Source organism: Schistocerca cancellata, chromosome 5 (assembly GCF_023864275.1).
Source record: "Schistocerca cancellata isolate TAMUIC-IGC-003103 chromosome 5, iqSchCanc2.1, whole genome shotgun sequence".
NCBI lineage: Eukaryota > Metazoa > Arthropoda > Insecta > Orthoptera > Acrididae > Schistocerca > Schistocerca cancellata.
In genome coordinates this window covers 550,083,872-550,105,006 of record NC_064630.1, presented here as the reverse complement: position 1 = coordinate 550,105,006, position 21,135 = coordinate 550,083,872, and the positions used below count along the sequence as shown (strand labels likewise).

The 21,135-nt window shown below is 39.6% G+C and overlaps 1 protein-coding gene across 5 annotated transcripts in view; it reads right to left on the bottom strand.

Annotated features, from left to right (window-relative positions):
* Window positions 1–21,135, bottom strand: part of LOC126188882 (kinesin-like protein KIF21A) — a 486,465-nt gene that overhangs the window by 137,704 nt on the left and 327,626 nt on the right. For 4 of the 5 annotated variants that reach the window (XR_007537870.1, XM_049930549.1, XM_049930552.1 and 1 more), the window contains exons 6-12: window positions 15,999–16,107; window positions 15,660–15,862; window positions 9,795–9,984; window positions 9,554–9,706; window positions 8,670–8,852; window positions 8,505–8,552; window positions 7,971–8,174 (exon numbers count right to left, since the gene is read on the bottom strand). Coding sequence is in view for 4 of the 5 variants with exons in the window: in XM_049930549.1 (XP_049786506.1) it covers window positions 7,971–8,174; window positions 8,505–8,552; window positions 8,670–8,852; window positions 9,554–9,706; window positions 9,795–9,984; window positions 15,660–15,862; window positions 15,999–16,107 (1,090 nt within the window). In the remaining variant the exon portion in view is untranslated. The remainder of the gene's footprint in view (window positions 1–7,970; window positions 8,175–8,504; window positions 8,553–8,669; window positions 8,853–9,553; window positions 9,707–9,794; window positions 9,985–15,659; window positions 15,863–15,998; window positions 16,108–21,135) is intronic. The other variant, XM_049930551.1, reaches the window with a different exon arrangement.

Below are 21,135 nucleotides of genomic sequence, written 5' to 3'. Positions count from 1 at the left end.
ATTCCTCACCACACTGTCACTTTTCGGCGGGACTGTATCTTCTCCATCCTAACACCAGTATCCCGTTCCACCAAATAGTGGCAACTGTGTTGATTTAGAGAACCTCCCATATGGAATACACCTCATCACTCAGGAGGATGTTCTTAAACAATTGGGACCAAACTTCATGCCAACTCAACATTGATTCCCCATACTCCATTTGATGACCACTGTCTTCCAGTGTCAGCTGCTGCACATGACGAGGTTTCCATATATGAAAACCCAATTCATTATGTAACATCTGATGTACCATGTACCCTGTTAGTCCACTTTCATGTGCAGCCTAGCATGTTGATTTCGAAGGGCTGCATACAAATAATTCCTTCACAGTTTTAACTTTATCATCAGATTGAGACATGGATGGGAGGACTTTTTTTTTTTTTTTTTTTTTTTTTAACCAGCCCATGGTTATTAACTTTCAGTGACAATTCTTTATTGTCTCCAGACAAATTGTGGCACTCACTTCACTTATCAAATGCCACCACCTCTGCACCAGGACATCAGAATTCTACACTTCATAACATGCAGCAATTCATGCTCACTGTTGAACAGTCAGGCAATTGACCATCTTTCCATTTGCTGTGTGCAGCTCCTCTCGCAGAAACTGTGAAGTGAAGAGAGTGAGAGGAAGGAGAGGGAATGAGGGAGATGAAACAAATGCCAAGCACGGAATGTAAGTCTGGCATAGCAGCCATACGTTTGCATGGTAACAGTGCCAGTATGGCAAAATAACCTCCGAGCCAAATCGTCCCTGCCCATGCCATGACTATAGAAATCCAGGCATTGTTGAACAATTTATATGTACACACTATTTCCATTATGATTCCATTGATATCAAAACTTTTACAGCCATTTTACAATATCTAGTTTTTTTAGGTCTACATTTTATCTATAGAATTAATTTTTATTGAAACTGGTTTCTGAATGTTACTCTCTTGACTTAATTCTTCTATAGGCATGATGGTCTTTTCGCAGTATATAAAAGTCTGAGCCCAATTCATTGCTCCACAATGTACAAATTAATCCCTAAATATTTTCAATTTCACAAATAAATGTGGTAAAGTGAATATGTCCTATAAGATGGCTACACAGTTTCAAAAGAATAACTAGCTGCTCATTTACATTATCTCTTGTGCATAATTTAGCAGTTTAAACATCATTACTCTATTTGCAAAAATCAGATAAGTCACATTTAAAGAGTATAATGGTGTGAAAACCTCTTCAAACTCTTGCTGTGAATTCACTTTTGTAAGAAGAACAGTGTTTGTTCACAACAAAGAATAAATTCATTTGCAGCAATTCTCTTTTTAAAAAATGCAAAATACACATTGATTTTTAAGTAACTGTACAATAAAGGACACATTCTCCATTCAAATTTCATACTGCAGCAAAACACCATATGGCAAACTGTGATACAGCTTACTGTAACATGATTCCTGTTGCCAGTATGGAGCAGGCACACATGTCAGAGTGACAAAATGTACTATTCCATGTTCTGTCATAAGGGTTCAAACAGTATTGCTGAGATTGCGAACCACACTAGGTATGAAAATTTGCACTGTGTCACGACTAATTTTTGTACAGTATTTGTCTAACTGCTACATGTGATACTGATTTACATTTGGAAACAAGACTGTAGATTGTTTCTAGTCAATAAGACTGCAGTATTGGGCAACAGAAATGCGTTTATCTGTGGGTGTCAGTGACAAAAATTACTGCATGGAAAACATGTATTTCATGGTATAAAGTGTAAGAGAACAACTTTGCAATGCAAATAAGTCATTTCCCTTTTCACAACAATTTATATTACATTCACTGTATCTTTTTATTGTCTTCAACCACTCATCAATCCTCCTCCACCTCCCCCCCCCCTCCCTCCCCCCAATACTAGATATGCTTTTTGCCATTGAGAACATTCACTCTATTAGCTGTAAAACCTCCTGGCCTTACAGGTTAGTCTTCACTTACTGGACATAAGGCAAAATCATACTATGTAATAGCAATGTTATAACGAAGGTACTCAAAAATTTGGAAATCACTTATATCTTGTCAGTGTAGTTGTTTTAAGATTTATACTGCTGAGTTTTACTGATGACATTGTCAGTATTTGGACCTCAGTTTTGCACAAATGATTTTACGAATATCTGCAATTTGAGGGAGGCATTGTTCCAAGTAACATTTTCCAGTGGCTGATTTTGAAATACAAGACCTAAATTTTACAGACTTCTTTTCCTTGTTTTGTTGTTGTTGTGGTCTTCAGTCCTGAGACTGGTTTGATGCAGCTCTCCATGCTACTCTATCCTGTGCAAGCTTCTTCATCTCCCAGTACCTACTGCATCCTACATCCTTCTGAATCTGCTTAGTGTATTCATCTCTTTGTCTCCCCCTACGATTTTTAACCTCCACGCTGCCCTCCAATACTAAATTGGTGATCCCTTGATGCCTCAGAACATGTCCTACCAACCGATCCCTTCTTCTGGTCAAGTTGTGCCACAAACTTCTCTTCTCCCCAATCCTATTCAATACTTCCTCATTAGTTACGTGACCTACCCATCTAATCTTCAGCATTCTTCTGTAGCACCACATTTCAAAAGCTTCTATTCTCTTCTTGTCCTATTCTCTTCTTGTCCAAACTATTTATCATCCATGTTTCGCTTCCATACATGGCTACACTCCATACAAATACTTTCAGAAATGACTTCCTGACACTTGAATCTATACTCGATGTTAACAAATTTCTCTTCTTCAGAAACACTTTCCTTGCCATTGCCAGTCTACATTTTATATCCTCTCTACTTCGACCATCATCAGTTATTTTGCTCCCCAAATAGCAAAACTCCTTTACTACTTTAAGTGTCTCATTTCCTAATCTAATACCCTCAACATCAATCGACTTAATTCGACTACATTCCATTATCCTCGTTTTGCTTTTGTTGATGTTCATCTTATATCCTCCTTTCAAGACACTGTCCATTCCGTTCAACTGCTTTTCCAAGTCCTTTGCTGTCTCTGACAGAATTACAATGTCATCGGTGAACCTCAAAATTTTTATTTCTTCTCCATGGATTTTAATACCTACTCCGAATTTTTCTTTTGTTTCCTTTACTGCTTGCTCAATATACAGATTGAATAACATCGGGGAGAGGCTACAACCCTGTCTTACTCCCTTCCCAACCACTGCTTCCCTTTCATGTCCCTCGACTTTTATAACTGCAATCTGGTTTCTGTACAAATTGTAAATAGCCTTTCGCTCCCTGTATTTTACCCCTGCCACCTTTAGAATTTGAAAGAGAGTATTCCAGTCAACATTGTCAAAAGCTTTCTCTAAGTCTACAAATGCTAGAAACGTAGGTTTGCCTTTCCTTAATCTTTCTTCTAAGATAAGTCGTAAGGTCAGTATTGCCTCACGTGTTCCAGTATTTCTACAGAATCCAAACTGATCTTCCCCGATGTCGGCTTCTACTAGTTTTTCCATTCGTCTGTAAAGAATTCGTGTTAGTATTTTGCAGCTGTGGCTTATTAAACTGATTGTTCGGTAATTTTCACATCTGTCAACACCTGCTTTCTTTGGGATTGGAATTATTATATTCTTCTTGAAGTCTGAGGGTATTTCACCTGTTTCATACATCTTGCTCACCAGATGGTAGAGTTTTGTCAGGACTGGCTCTCCCAAGGCCATCAGTAGTTCCAATGGAATTTTGTCTACTCCAGGGGCCTTGTTTCGACTCAGGTCTTTCAGTGCTCTGTCAAACTCTTCACGCAGTATCGTATCTCCCATTTCATCTTCATCTACATCCTCTTCCATTTCCATAATATTGTCCTCAAGTACATCGCCCTTGTATAGACCCTCTATATACTCCTTCCACCTTTCTGCCTTCCCTTCTTTGCTTAGAACTGGGTTTCCATCTGAGCTCTTGATGTTCATACAAGTGGTTCTCTTATCTCCAAAGGTCTCTTTAATTTTCCTGTAGGCAGAATCTATCTTATCCCTATTGAGATAAGCCTCTACATCCTTGCATTTGTCCTCTAGCCATCCCTGCTTAGCCATTTTGCACTTCCTGTCGATCTCATTTTTGAGACGTTTGTAATCCTTTTTGCCTGCTTCATTTACTGCATTTTTATATTTTCTCCTTTCATCAATTAAATTCTATATTTCTTCTGTTACCCAAGGATTTCTAGTAGCCCTCGTCTTTTTACCTACTTGATCCTCTGCTGCCTTCACTACTTCATCCCTCAAAGCTACCCATTCTTCTTCTACTGTATTTCTTTCCCCCATTCCTGTCAATTGTTCCCTTATGCTCTTCCTGAAACTCTGTACAACCTCTGGTTCTTTCAGTTTATCCAGGTCCCATCTCCTTAAATTCCCACCTTTTTGCAGTTTCTTCAGTTTTAATCTACAGGTCATAACCAATAGATTGTGGTCAGAGTCCACATCTGCCCCTGGAAATGTCTTACAATTTAAAACCTGGTTCCTAAATCTCTGTCTTACCATTATATAATCTATCTGATACCTTTTAGTATCTCCAGGGTTCTTCCATGTATACAACCTTCTATCATGATTCTTAAACCAAGTGTTAGCTATGATTAAGTTGTGCTCTGTGCAAAATTCTACCAGGCGGCTTCCTCTTTCATTTCTTAGCCCCAATCCATATTCACCTACTACGTTTCCTTCTCTCCCTTTTCCTACACTCGAATTCCAGTCACCCATGACTACTAAATTTTCGTCTCCCTTCACTATCTGAATAATTCCTTTTATTTCATCATACATTTTTTTCAATTTCTTCGTCATCTGCAGAGCTAGTTGGCATATAAACTTGTACTACTGTAGTAGGTGTGGGCTGCGTATCTATCTTGGCCACAATAATGCGTTCACTATGCTGTTTGTAGTAGCTTACCCGCATTCCTATTTTCCTATTCATTATTAAACCTACTCCTGCATTACCCCTATTTGACTTTGTGTTTATAACCCTGTAGTCACCTGACCAGAAGTCTTGTTCCTCCTGCCACCGAACTTCACTAATTCCCACTATATCTAACTTTAACCTATCCATTTCCCTTTTTAAATTTTCTAACCTGCCTGCCCGATTAAGTGTTCTGACATTCCACGCTCCGATCCGTAGAACGCCACTTCTCTTTCTCCTGATAACGATGTCCTCTTGAGTAGTCCCCGCCCGGAGATCCGAATGGGGGACTATTTTACCTCCGGAATATTTTACCCAAGAGGACGCCATCATCATTTAATCATACAGTAAAGCTGCATGCCCTCGGGAAAAATTACGGCCGTAGTTTCCCCTTGCTTTCAGCCGTTCGCAGTACCAGCACAGCAAGGCCGTTTTGGTTATTGTTACAAGGCCAGATCAGTCAATCATCCAGACTGTTGCCCTTGCAACTACTGAAAAGGCTGCTGCCCCTCTTCAGGAACCACACGTTTGTCTGGCCTCTCAACAGATACCCCTCCGTTGTGGTTGTACCTACGGCACGGCTATCTGTATCGCTGAGGCACGCAAGCCTCCCCACCAACGGCAAGGTCCATGGTTCATGGGGGGTTCTTTTCCTATGAATGAAAAAAAAAAGCACTACTACTTTTTTTACTGTGACCTCATTCTGTTTTTCAACTGTTGCAACACTGTGGTAGTAAACTGAGTTTTTATTGCCTACAGTAAGGTATCCACATACTGAGATGATCATTTTTTAATACAAATTTGTGATAGCCATAGGGACAGTTATTATTCACTGACCAATAGCCCCTAGTCTCAGTTCAGCTTAATTTTATGTAATCTGCAATTTATAGAAAGATTTTCTTTTTCGCCTGACTAACGTAATACACTGAGAATAGTTTTACTTACCAGAAGTCAGCAGGAATTATCTGTCTCACTTTCAACTTAGTATTGGAAACATAATGAACTCTTAAAATAATCACAAATTTAAATAATAATAGTAACAGTATTTTATTACTGGGATCTGCCTACTTTAAGTCAGATTCCATAATATCATATTTGGCAGGGGCACAAAGACTACATAATGGACAGAGCTCGATTGTAACAACTGACAGTATAGCAGTAAAATCTGTACCATCGGAAATCTGAAGAAAAGAAACAGAATGCATTTCAAATTTGGTATTATCAAAGAACTTTAAAAATTACGAGGATGGATAAAGTATGAAATGAAGATGGTCTATAATATAGGCAAGAAAAGAAGTCTATGGAACAAAATTACGAGAAGATTGGACAGGCTACTGAGACATCTGCGATGGACTATTGGAATAGTTGACCAACCTTGTGTGGGAAGGAGTTGGAAAGAGAGGTAAAATGCCAGGAACAAACCGTGACTTTATAAACCAGCTCATAAAGAATACTGGGTGTAACAAAAGTATGGAACATCCAGAATGGAATAACAATAGTATAGAAAGGATAAATTATTACTCACCACATAGAGGAGGCAATGAGTCACACACAGCCACAGTGAAAAGCATACTAGAAATATTTAAGCTTTCAGACAACATCCTTACTCAGAAGTAGAACTCTTAACATTCACACAATTTACAAACCATGACTGCTGTCTCTGGCCTCTGGTGGTCCTTAGTGGCTGGAGACAGCAGCCATGCATGTGCAATGTGTGAGTGTGTGAGAGTTCTACATCTCAGGAAAGATATTGTCCATAAACATAAATATTTCTAATATGCTTTTCATTGTGCCTGTCTGTGACTCAACTCATGCTCTATGTGGTGAATAGCAATCCATCCTCTCTCTGCAATAATTACATAAAGATGAAAACACAATGAGATAGAAAAAGGTGGAGAACAGTATCGAATCACCTAAAGAATAACTCTCCCAGCACATCAGCCAATCCCAGAATAATAAGAGATGATAAGAAGCTCTTTAGAAGTATTATGATGCAACAGATGAGTGGCACGACTGCAGCACTTGAGGCACAACTGCCTTTCATAACGCACAGTAACCAGGAAATTGAAAGTCCCCACAAAGGAAGAATTGATGGGATAACTGCTTGACATGATACTTCAGAACCTCACCATGTAGGAATGCACGCTATGGTAGTCTGAAGGGAACATACTGTTATCCCACATGGTTCATGCACTGTCAGAACAACTGTTTGCTATGCAAGTGTTGAGGGGTAAAGATAATAAAGGTTCTCATTGTTGACAAATATGAATACTCATCAAGCCCTCTTCCCATAGATGCCATCCTTTTGGTGTAGGCTATAAACTCTTAGCGTAGGCACACCAGTACCTTTTAAATGAATGTCTTTGAGATGAAGACACAAGATGTATTGCCTGTACTCAAAGCCGCATTTCCTCTGTATGAATCCTGAGCCAATTTATGTTTCACTGCATGGGAGGAAGGTTAAGGTTTTCAATGTCCTATCACTGATAAGGTCATTATACACTGAGCACAATTTTGGATCGAGAATGGTTAGGGAACGAAATTGGCTGGCCTTTCAAAAGAACTGTCCCAGCATTTGCCTTAAGTGATTTAGGGAAACTATAGAAAACATGCATCTAGGTGGCCATATGGGGATTTGAATTTTCATCCTGCAGAATGTGAGTCCACATTGCTCTAAGTTTCATCCTCCCAAATGGGAGTCTGCCTTGTTCTCAGTACTTCACTGGAGTGAGGAGGAGGAGGAGCAGGAGGAGGAGACTCTCACGTGCCTTCCCTCTACAACACATGTATGTTGGTTTCCAATATAACCACCACCTTCAGTTTGACACACTCAATATTAGTACAATGATTTACAGGTCATCGCATAACAATTACCTTCTCTGATGGACGTGCATTCAGAATCATATGATACAAACTGACAAGTGATAAATCAGTAACATGAAATAACCATACACTAGTGTAATACCACTATTGATACCTTGTTCTTGTCTTCCCAATTATGAAAACATAACTTATGCTGTTTTAACTTACTGAATGAGGCTAGCACTTTATCCCGTTCTTCTTGTGTGACCCTGATACGTTCCTGCAACTGCATCATCTTGTCTTCATAGTGCTGGCGCATAGTGTGTATTCTGCGCTGTGACAGCTCTAATTCTTCTATTAGCTTCTGTTTGATGTTTATCTCTGAAGTGAGTTCTGCTAACTTAAGACCAAATTCTTCATTTTCAGCTTCTCCTACATCAAATGGAAAGAAATTCTGATACTAATAAATGATTATAATTGTTGAAGTGAAACTATGTTTCAAGTACTATTACCACTGCTTCCCACTTCATTTATTTCAAGCGTATCACGAGAAAATGTAATCAGCAATGACATAGTTAAAGCTTCCCGTCACATGCAAATATTTTTATTAAATGTGCAGTGCACTAAAAATACTGATATGTGCCATTAAAAGCAACTCATTGTCACTAAAAAGAATGTGGTAAAAATTAGAAAGAACACAAAAATTTATTAGAAGTGCATAAATACTGTACTTTTAAATTTTACTAAATCACATATACCCACCTTTCTCTTCTGTATCAGTACTGCTGCTGTCACTTGCGTCATCATTCTCTGCTCAAAGAAATGAAAGGAACTTCAGGAATCAAAACAATGTGACAGAATTAAAGTCTTTGAAACAGTGTATACTGTTACAACTTCTTCCACTTTAAATAATATAGAACAACCTACCTTTCTCTTCACTGTCACTTTCACTATCTGCATCATCATTCCCATTTTTCTGGCCATCGTTTGATGTTTCATCATTAATTTTACTTTTTGCTAGCAATTCAATATCCTTTAACAAATCTTTCTTTGCTTCAGAAAGGAGATTATCTACAGATGTTACGTCACCAGGAGATATATCGAAGTGTCCTGGAAGAACAGAGATATGGGAACACTTAAATGACCTCCAGAATATAAAAAATATGAATTATTTAGATTTCATACAACAGCAGTTATAGGAGTAATTCCTTCTCCTCCTCCTCATTCTTAGTCTTCTTCTTCTGTTTAATAATTTTAAGACCTACTTCTTTAGTAACACTAACCTCTCCCAATCATTATGTGAACCAGTTACTGTAGATAAATTTCAAGGCAACTTTTAAGTTTCTGTGAACTTAATTACTTGTAAACAGTTTCCTCTGCAAGTCATTGATTATTCTGCTAAGTGACACAGCAGAATTTTCGTTTTTGCACTTGATTCATTTAAATTGTAAAAAGCAACTTTTCAGGTGTTTCTTTTTAGTTTTCTTTCCCAGTATATAATTCTCAGGAAGAAAGAGTCACATATCCCTCACATCACACAGTAAATAACTCTTTGTTCTAATCTCATCATTGTAAGTATGAAGGATTATGGACTGCATTTTGAGAGAGACTAAATATTATAATAAAATTTCATCACCTATACAAACAAATTTGGCTACTCTAGTTTTTCCACCTCTAGCTCGAAGTTACATACAAGACTCCACATAGTTAGGGGAAGGACTGCATCAATTTGCATGAACTGCCATAGTGATGTTATTAACATGACATCATTTAGCAATGCTGAATGTGCAGTAGATAAGATGTTTGCCTACCTGACATGGCAACATGAGGACTCAGTGACATTTTAGGTGGTTGCCTTTTGCGGAGTTGCTGACATATGGCTTCAGATTCCAACAATTTTGCTCTCAGGTCCTCTATCTCTTTAAGATAACCCTGTATCATTTCTGTGATGTCTGAAGTTTCACCTGTACATAAATAATATGAAATTTACTTTTACAGCATGAGCACATATAATAGGCTTTACAGTCACCACTTATTGGTTCCAGTTCATACCTGAGCCAACCCAAGATCCCACAGCTCTCTCAGCCAAAAGCTGAGTGTTCTTGTTGCTGAGAGCATCTATTGTTTCCTGCATGGCTTTCACTCTGGTTCTCAGATTGTTGATCTCACTTTGTAACATTATGTTTTCATGGTACATATCATTTACAGATTCAACACCATCTTCACCAACAATTCTTTTCCCCTGAAAATTTACAGTTAATTTAAATGTGGATTCTCTGCATTGTACAGAAGCAATTATAGCGAGAATTTTCTACAACTTACCGAGTACACTGTATTTTGCTCTCACATCCTGTCTTTTATTAATTAAGTTAACCTTTAGGATTCTGATGCCTATGCATATTATAAATCAACATTATAAGAGTCACTGATGCTACCTTCATGAAGCTGCAGCAGTTATTGCCCAATTTAAACATCTAACTGATGATGTTTCAACTGCAAACATTGTTTAGGGAAGTTTAATTATGGTTGAAACAAAAACCAGAAGGTTATTGGCATACTTCTTATTGAAAGAATTTGGAAAAAATCAGTTTACATGCTGCATATGCATGATTTGTTTGCAAGTATGGGTACACATCAGTCCTTTACTGGTTACTGAACAGCACACTGGCTTAAAATGAATAAGAATGTATCAAAGAATAATTCAGATGAAAAAACTACAATAAGGGTATTGTTAGCAACAGAGTCCTACAATTGTGTGTGTGTGGGGGGGGAGGGCAGGGGGGGGGGGGGGGGGGGGGGGGGAAGTAACTGATACAGACATGGAACCAAGATATTGAGTTTTATTATGATTCAGAGGTATTTCAAAATCTTTCTTTTGTACGGTGGAAGATTACAGGTGGGTACTAACACTTCATATATCGTTGGATAGGAAATATATAATAGTAGCATCTAAATAAGTCAATAACTCACATTCTAGCATAGAATTCTTCTGTTACTTTCTCTCTCATAGCTTTAATTACTATGTTTGTGTCATCTGCAAATTATAATGCCGAAATCTTCTTGTCCTTAACCGAATTACTTATTCACTTCATCGTTCATTTGCTTGCTCAAAATAATCACAAATCTCTTTTCAACAACAATCAAAGACAGCTGACCTTCATTCTCATTGCAGATGGACACCTCTCGTCCTGGGGTCTGAGTGTCCTGCCCTTCCTTTTTAATATCTCCACTCTACTCCTCTCCCTTCCCCAAGGACAGAAATAATAGTTCCAAAAGCTAAGATAGTGTCATCTCTTTTACTTTCATGTGTATATTTATCAGCAGTATTAAACAGTTGCCTCCTTAAGGCAAGTACTGGCCAGAAACTTTCCTATTTTCCCACAGCCATTGTTTATTAATGAAAGAAAGTTAGTCAGTAATACTACTTATTTAACTTCGCACACACTTTATTATTCTTTTAAGGTTCATGTGTCAGCACTCTTTAATTAAAAAACTTAGCTGTGTAATAGAAACAGTTGTCCAGAAGAATAGTTTTAGCCTTGACTAAAAATATCTGCATTGCTAAAGGCCAGATATTTTAGGTTTTTGGACAATAATGATCTTTGTGGCTGCTGGCTGCATACTGGACTACTTCCTGTTCCACTTATAGCTGCAGTAAGAAGGAAGGTAATTTTTTCATAGTGTTGAAGCTGTGGATGCTTCTCAAACTATGTGGATTTACTCTGCATTCCCCCCCCCTCCCCCCTTCCCCCCAACACACACACACACACACACACACACACACACACACACACACAGGTGAAGGATTAGTCAGAACGCATAAACCTTGAAGAGACATCTCCAAGATGACCGTCAATATATATAACATATTATCCTCACTGCTCACTTTCCTGCAATCAATACTTTCTTTTTAAGTGGGAGTCACCCCAGAAAATTGTCCCATTGAGAGATTAATGAATGGAAATATGCAAGATTTATATATAAGTCTGCTCATTTATGAGGCTGCTATAACTGAAGATAAAATCTTCTAAATAATTAGATGTTCCTCTCCAATTCTCTTCTTAAGAATCAACATTTCAATTCACTTATCCTGTAGAATATTACAGCAGAGGAACTGAGTAGGTAAAAGGTAGTAATGCGGGGGGTTGCTGGTGTGAGAAGGATGATAAGGTCGGGTTGGTTTTCAGGTTACAGACAGCTGTGTGTTCCATAGAAGTGATGTTGGACAAACTGGGGAGGGATTTAGGAAAGAAAAATAAGGCCAGGTTAGAAGTGAGAAATTCCTGGAAGATAACTAGGGGATGACTACATGGAAGGGGAGGTGGATCACAGTTTGAAGGAGGTTGGAACCGCTTTAAAACAAGGTTCTATGTGGACTATTGTCAGTGGGTTGCATGGTGAAAAAACATTTGTACTGTAGAGAATGAGTAAAGGAAAGAAGTTCTTTTACAAGTCCGGTGTGGCTGAACTTAGCTTAAGGGCTACGGGTGAGGCCTTTAGAAAGAACTGAGACTTCTGCAAACATCAGTGGTTTGGCAGAAAGGTTGGCAACTATGTTATGGTACGATTTTTTTTTTTTTTAAGAAAAGTGTGTTTCGTGGAGGCAGGAGGATGTTTATGGCAATATGGAAGGTGGATAAGTTAGTAGGGTTCGTTCGGAGAATTATGAAGATTGACGAGGGGATTGGATCTGAGTGGTAGGCTCTTCCTTGGGTATAGATAATCCCATGCGGGGGTAAGACAGGAGTAGCTGGGTCAGTTTCCTCAGATGGTGCTGGGAATGCTGTTCCAACTATTTAAGGGCAAGAGTCTCTATTGCAGCAACAGAATTCGGCAATCCCCCAGTCCTAAACCTCCACGAACTCACCTTACCTTTTTCCTCCTCTCTTCTGTCCATACCACTCCTTTCCCATAAGGATCGTGTACTGCCTTCTCCAACTGCTGTTCCTATCCCTCCCTTCCAAGCAGGCGTGCACACATTCCCCCCCCCCCCCCCCCCCCCCAATCAGTTTCAGTTTCATAGCTACTGTGAGCATGTATGTTTGTATGTGGGTGGTTGTGTGTGAGAATGTTTGTACTCTTACCAGAAAAAGAGCAAGAACTCTTAAGCTAGTGTTAAGTGTTTTCTATTATGTGTTTCTGCGCACCATGCACCAGTCCTCCATAGTTAAGTGGTTGTCTTTCCCTTATTTCATAGATTTAAACAAACAGTTATAAATTATTTACCGAATAATCTGAATAAGGATGATAAAACAAAGCTTTTTTCATCTGTACACAAACAATTATTGTCAGCATGAGTGAGTTGTCCCATTATCCTATCAATCCGTTTGCTTGTTTAGTGACATTTTGGTAACTTAATGTGTTTAAGTCTGTCATTTGACTCATGTAGGATTACAGCTCCAGGGTGAATAATGTTGTAATGTTCACTAGGTTTTCAGCAGTTCTGATTATGGCATATAAAACTGAATAAAGCCAGTTATTATGGCTATGCTCAAAATTGAATAACGTGTCATGGGATTGCTAATAAACCACTAGTATTTGTTGTATATATCTGAACTGTATGAATGTTTTAGTATGCCTTATCTCATGAATAGTAGTCTGTTTTAAGTTGCAGTACTGAGTTAGCCAGTGGTCACATGGTCAAGTCTTTAAATAGATAGCCAGGGTACATCTCAGGGTCTTTCATCTTCCGGTCAGTGAGGTTGGATTTGGTAAGGTATTGTGTGGCCAGAGTTCTTGGCACTTAGTGTTACTCAGACTTAAAAATATTTTGGATATCTGGCAGTTCAGGACATATAATTCTATCTGTGTGCACGAGTTCAGGACTTAGATATATTTATGGACTCTTGAGTGCGAGTGGTCACAGACATCATTTTATGTTATCTTGAATCTGTACCATCCTTTGCAACAAGCTATGGGAGAGCACCATTTGAATATATTTCTGTGAGATCTGAATGAACAAAAAATCAAAGATTAATCCTTTGGTAGTAGCCCACATTACCATCCTACAGGATCCTAATCTTAATGTTTCCCTTTTAACAATGTCAATCAGTATACTGATTTTATATCTAAAAACAAAGATGATGTGACTTGCCAAACGAAAGCGCTGGCAGGTCGATAGACACACAAACAAACACAAACATACACACAAAATTCAAGCTTTCACAACCAACGGTTGCTTCATCAGAAAAGAGGGAAGGAGAGGGAAAGACGAAAGAATGTGGGTTTTAAGGGAGAGGGTAAGGAGTCATTCCAATCCCGGGAGCGGAAAGACTTACCTTAGGGGGAAAAAAGGACAGGTATATACTCACACACACACACCCATATCCAACCGCACATACACAGACACAAGCAGACATTTGTAAAGGCAAAGAGTTTTGGCAGAGATGTCAGTCGAGGCAGAAGTACAGAGGCAAAGATGTTGTTGAAAGACAGGTGAGGTATGAGCGGCAGCAACTTGAAATTAGCGGAGGTTGAGGCCTGGCGGATAACGAGAAGAGAGGATATACTGAAGGGCAAGTTCCCATCTCCGGAGTTCTGACAGGTTGGTGTTAGTGGGAAGTATCCAGATAACCCGGACGATGTAACACTGTGCCAAGATGCGCTGGCCATGCACCAAGGCATGTTTAGCCACAGGGTGATCCTCATTACCGACAAACACTGTCTGCCTGTGTCCATTCATGCGAATGGACAGTTTGATGCTGGTCATTCCCACATAGAAAGCTTCACAGTATAGGCAGGTCAGTTTGTAAATCACGTGGGCGCTTTCACACATGGCTCTGCCTTTGATTGTGTACACCTTCCGGGTTACAGGACTGGAATAGGTGCTGGTGGGAGGGTGCATGGGACAGGTCTTACACCGGGGGCGCTTACAAGGGTAGGAGCCAGAGGGTAGGGAAGGTGGTTTGGGGATATCATAGGGATGAACTAAGAGGTTACGAAGTTTAGGTGGATGGCGGAAAGACACTCTTGGTGGAGTGGGGAGGATTTCATGAAGGATGGATCTAATTTCAGGGCAGGATTTGAGGAAGTCGTATCCCTGCTGGAGAGCCACATTCAGAGTCTGATTTTTAATTATACCACTATTTGTCATTGATAAGTAAGATGCCTGATGAATGATCCATGCTTCTACAAGGACTTGAAACAACCGTGATGACCAAACTTTTTGATCAGAAGAACCATATTCAAATATAAGGTCAAGTGCTCACCCCTGATGGTTAGGTAGCGACGAATTGATTCTGACTGGCAAGTAATTTCCCATTATCATCACTTGAGCCCCCACTGAAGTTGCAAAAGATACAGTCGAGAAACTATGTCAAGATGCTGACTTGTTTGTTTTCCAGAAGTAACAATTGTTTCTGAAACTAGCAATTATACAAGGAGTAAAAGTTGCTGAACTTAGTTGCTTGAGGAGCTCAGTAGTATTTTCCTTCATTTCAAGTCATCATTAGTATGTACACATAAACATTTCTAGCACTCTCACTCATATGCTATATAAACTGTTGGTGGTGTTTTATTTCTTTTACATAATTTAATATAGAATTTTTCCCAATAATTCTAAAAAACACATTGTTAGCAATTTCTCCTGTCGCTTTCTCTCTGACAGACTTGTGGATGTCTACAAATTATATTGCTTATGTCATTTCCTCCTCAGTTAGTCATTCAAAATCATCAGAAGTCTTTTTTCTCTGTGAGTCACAATTTTTCAAATATCATATCAAATTTTGCAACAGCATATATCCCAAAACAGGATACAAAAATAAACTGTGATAAATTTCATTCAAGAATTATGATTAAAACTTACTTTTAATGCAGCAATCTGTTACAGAAGTCAGGCTTTCACAAGCATGCATAAAGCTCATTATGTTACACTTTTATCCAAAACACTATTAACAAGAATAAAACACCCTTACAAACCTGTTTGTATTCCAACAGTTCTAGCTGCAGTTGCTGTATTTCCTGCCGCAGTAGTACTATTGTTCGTGATGACTTATCTTGATTAATAACAACTCTATTTTTAATGTTCCTTGCTCTATTTGCATAATTCAGTGTGTTTAGTGTTTCCATAAAATCTCTGTCACTTGGTGAGACACAAGCAATCATAACTGTCCGGCTGTTACCTACAAGATAAAATACATTTTTTATTTATATTTACTATGTACACAACTAACACTGAAAAGAAATGAACTTTCAACCTGTCCACAGACAGAAAAATAGATAACCATCGTTAATTATGGAGCTTTCATGTTGCCTTACCTCCAAGTGAATCTTGCAGTAACCTTGTGAGCTTGGAATCTCTATATGGTACATGTGTGACTTTCCTCGATTTATCTCCAAGAGCAGATATCACATTGCCTAAAGCAAGCTGGGGAAAAATAATGGTGTAAAGCTGGATTTAATACTCAAAAATGAAAAATATAATATGTAATACTAGGGTTATTTACACGAGCCCACGCACACACACACACACACACACACACACACACACACACACACACACACACACACACACACACACACAGTCACTGTCACTGTCACTTTATTGAAGATACAAATATACTGTCTTGTTCAAATGACTTAGGTCAATGGTTTACAAAATAATGTTTAACATAGATGGTAGTAATTAGTTTTTTCAATGGTAATTACAATAATGATAAAAGTAAACAATGCATGTCTGTATGATGTGGCTCTATACCAAACTACTTTATAGACAAAATGTGAAAATTTCAGAGATCCTATCTTGAGTCTCAGCCAGACACACAATTGTAATATGTCAAAAATTTCATTTTGTTCATTGCTATGTCAGGTAACTGTATTCTTTAGAATTATTGAATACTGCTATCATTAAAAACCACCTACAGCATGCCCGTCTGGCAAGATATAAAATGCTGAGGTTGCAGTTCAATTAGGCAGGTGGACATGGAGTTGGCATTGTGTCAGGCTGGGTGGTTACAGTGAGAAAGAAGCATTAAGCAGGACAAGGGGCTAGGAATGGGTGGCAACTGACTGAGGAAGGTAGTGGGTGTGCAAGGTAAGAACATGGGAGAATGGTGTGGTAGCTGCATAGGCTTGGTATGTGACACAGAGGTACTGAAGCCAGTGGGGTTTGGCACATGATGAGTATGACATGGAGGACTGGATTGGCAGGACGTGACAGGACAGAAGGAGGGGACACTGTTGGGTGAAGAAAGTGGGGACAGTGGGTTAGCAGAGGCTGAGGCCAAGAGGATTATGGAAATGAAGGGTGTGTTGCAAGTATAATGCCCATCCATGTAGTTCAAAAATGCTGATGTTTGAGGGAAGGGTCCAGACTGCACAGACTTCAGAACAGTAACTGAACTTTTAGCATGTTTTGTTCAGCAGAGGTGACATTAGGTGACAAGGTGGGTTGCTTCTTTGCAGCTGATTATTGGGGGTTGGAATAATCCACTGCGAAGGAGCACAACTCTTATCGACCAACTTCATCCCACACTGGAACAGCTGAACCACATCCTTTTGCATGACTGATTATTTATCACCGTGACCAGGAATGAGGGACATCCTATCCGAGATCCACCACACCTCTCCCACAGTGGTATTCCATTGCCCACTCAACCCACACAACATCCTGATCCATCCCTATGTCAATTTCACTCCCAACTCACTGCTACAGGTGTCTCATTGAAAGATCCAGGTAGTTTACATGCCTGATGCCCTGAACTACCTACTCCAGTCCTGTCACAGACTCACCCATCAGAGGCAGGTCCGCCTGTGAAAGCATCTGTGAAATCAACTGCGCTGCAATCACTGCACAGCATGTTTACCATCCAGTGGCACAACATGGTTCTATGCAAAAAACATATTGGATTTCAATTGCTACTTCACAACCGATGCTATCTGGATCCTTCCCTCTAACAATAGCTTTTAAGAGCTACTTAAATCCAAGATATCCTTGCAACACATTCTTCGCTTCCATAGTTCTCCTGACCTCAAATTCCATCCTATATCTACATCCAGACTCTGCAAGATAGGATATAGTGCTTGGCACAGGGTACCCTGTACCACTACAAATCATTTCTTTCCCTGTTCCACTTGCAAATAGTGTGATGGAAATACAACAATCTATGTGTCTACGTTCAACTCCCAATTTCTCTCATCTAATTTTTATGGTCCTTATACAAAATAATGTAGGACAGCAGCAGTAGACTCTTCCAGGAGTCAGCTTTAAATACTGGTTCTCTAAATTTTCTCAATAGCATTCCTTGAAAAGGATATCACTTTCTCTACATGGATTCCCATTTGGGCTCTTGAAGCATCTCCATAACACTTGCTTGTTGACTGAAGCTACTGGTAACAAAACTAGCAGCTCACCTCTGACTTTCTTCAATGTCTTCCTTTAATCCAACCTGGTGGGGATCCTCAAACAATCCAGCAGTACTCAAGAATGGGTTGCACTAGTGTTCTATTCATGGTCTCGTTTACAGATGAACCACACTTTCCTAAAATACTTCCAACAAACCAAAGTCTACCATCCGCCTTCCCCACTACAATCCTTACACACTTGTTCCACTCCATACCGCTTTGCAATGTTTTGTCTATACATTTAATTGCCATGACTGTGTCAAGTAGCACACTGCTAATGCTGTATTCAAACATTATGAGCTTGTTTCTCCTAGTAATCTGCATGAACTGACGTTTTTCTACTTTTACAGCTAGCTTCCATTCATCACACCATCTAGAAATGTTGTTCAAGACATCTTGTATCATTCTACAGTCACTTAACTACAACAGCTTCCCATACATCACAGCATTATCAACAAATAGCCACAGACTGCAGATCACCCTGTCCATCAGATCATTTATGTATGTATAAAATAAAAGTGTTCCTACCACACTTTCCTGAGACACTCCTGACGATACCCTTGTAACTGATGAACACTTGCTGTTGAGGACAATGTTCTGGGTTCTATTACTTAAAAAGTCTTCTGGCCATTTGAATATCTGGGAACCTATTCCACATGCTCGTACCTTCATTAACAGTTTACAGTGGAGTACTGTGTCAAACTAGAAATTTGGAATCCGCCCGTTTCCCTTTATCCATGGTTTGCAGGATATCATTTGAGATAAGGGTAAGTTGAGTTTCGCAGGAGCAGTGCTTTCTGAAACCATTTGTGGACAGAAACTTTTCCATCTCAAGGAACTTCACATTCATTCAAGAAATCTGCAGCAAACTGATGTTAAGGATATTGGTCTGCAATTTGAAGGTCAGTTCTTTTACCCTTCTTATATACAGGAGTCACTTGCACTTTTTGCCATTGATTGGGGCTTTGTGCTAAGTGAGATATTTATGATAAATGCAAGCTAAGTAACGGGACAGTGCAGTGGAGTACTCTTTGTAAAACAGAACTGGGATTCCATCCAGACCTGGAGACTTTATTTTTTGCAACTCTTTCAGTTGCCTATTACTATGTCCTCCACACGGGAGTCTGTATGATGATCAAATGACGGTATGTTTGTATGATCCTTCTGCATTAAATGTTTAGCTTTCTTTTTGCAATCTTCTATTGCTACACCAGACTGGTCAACAAGTGACTGGATAGAAGCCTGCAACCTGCTTAGCAATTTTATATAGGACCAAAATTTTCTCAGATCCTCAGCAAGATGTTTTGCTACAGTATGACAGTGGTAGCAATTTTAAGATTCACACTTCACATATCACTCTTTTTACAGGTCCATGAATCTCTACTAATTTTTGGATGTCATCTTTAGTGTATCCTCTTTTGAATCTGGAGTTTAACAGTCTTCGCTTCCTCAGAACTTTCAGAATTTTGTTATTAAACCATGGTGGTTCTTTTCTGTCCTTAATCTGTCATTCAGCACATACCTCTCCAGAGTGCGTTTTACACTCTGTTTAAACTTCACCCATAATTTGTCAACATCATCATACTGGGACTAAATGATGTCCATGCATTGTCTAAATGGGAAGCTAACAACTGCCTATCTGCTCTCTCTAGCAAAAATACTCTCCCAGCCTTCCTGACTGATTTATTATCTTTAGTAGCCATTGTCACTATGATGACATTGTGATCACAAATCCCTGTCTCCATACTGATAACATCAAGTCTGTTTGCAGTGTCAAGGTATAGGATATACCCATTGTGTGCAGTTTCTCTAACTAGCTGCTCACGATAGTTTCCAAAAAATTTGTTCAAAAGTACTTCACAAGGCTGCTTGTTCATACCTGTTGCAATGAACCCATAGGTGTCTGATTCTATATTCTGTAGTTTTAAGTCACCTCCAACTAATATTGCATGATCTGGGTACTTCCATACTACTGAGTTTTCTTTGATACCAAGGCAATTGTGCACAAAGAACTCATCCCACCCAACCAAACAGTGAATTCCACGTACTACTTTGAGATTTTGCAACAGATCCACAAAAACATGCAGCGATGACAGCCCAAACTCTGGCATCAAGGGAACTTGCTGCTGCATCATGACAACGCGCCCTGTTACACATCCTTGCTCACCAGGACCTTTTCGGCAAAAAACAACATGTTGGTTGTACCCCACCCACCGTACTCGCCAGATTTGGCACCTTGTGACTTCGCGCTACTCCCAAAACTGAAACTCAAGTTGAAAGCCCATCAGTTCGACACTCTGGAGAGGATTCAAGAAGCATCGCTGGCGGTGATAAACACCCTCAAGAACAGGACTTCCAGAAAATGTTTCACCAGTGGCACAAGCACTGGGACAGTGTGTTCATGTGGATAGGAACTATTCGAGGGTGATGGTGACCATTAGTCCAAAAGTAAGGTTTTCAAAAGATGGCTGCACCAGTCCTGAATATTTCGGATAGCACCTTGTAATTGTCTAGATAACTTCACGGTCACACTCAAATTCGACCTCAATAAAGAGAATATTTTTGTTGATCTCAATGAACACTCTCCCCCTCCCTCCGTCCTCCTCCTCTACAGGATCTAATCTGTCTTTCCAATATACGTTCCATGATTTGCTAAATATTTTGTAATTTTCTACTTCAGGTCTCGGGCATCTCTCAGTCCCAAGAACAATCTGAGAGTGAGTAATTTACTGGAAGCCAGTAAATTCTGGAACTTTGTTACTCCTCAACCCAACAGATTCCCCCTCACTCTGTACTGTTCCGCCCTGCCAGCCTACGCCTCCATGCATCCTCATGGTGCGTTGAACATCACTGGCTCTAGTACCCATCCGCCACATGCCTAGCCCATGCACCTGCCAACCCAACCCAACCCTCCTTCCCTCCCATCTTGCACCCTTGGTACCTCCCTCCAAGCCATTAGCCACCAGTCACCAATCCCATCTCCTGCTTCCTACCTCTTTCTTCCTCCACTCAACTCACTCAACACCATCTCCACCCCCAGCACACCTGCTGA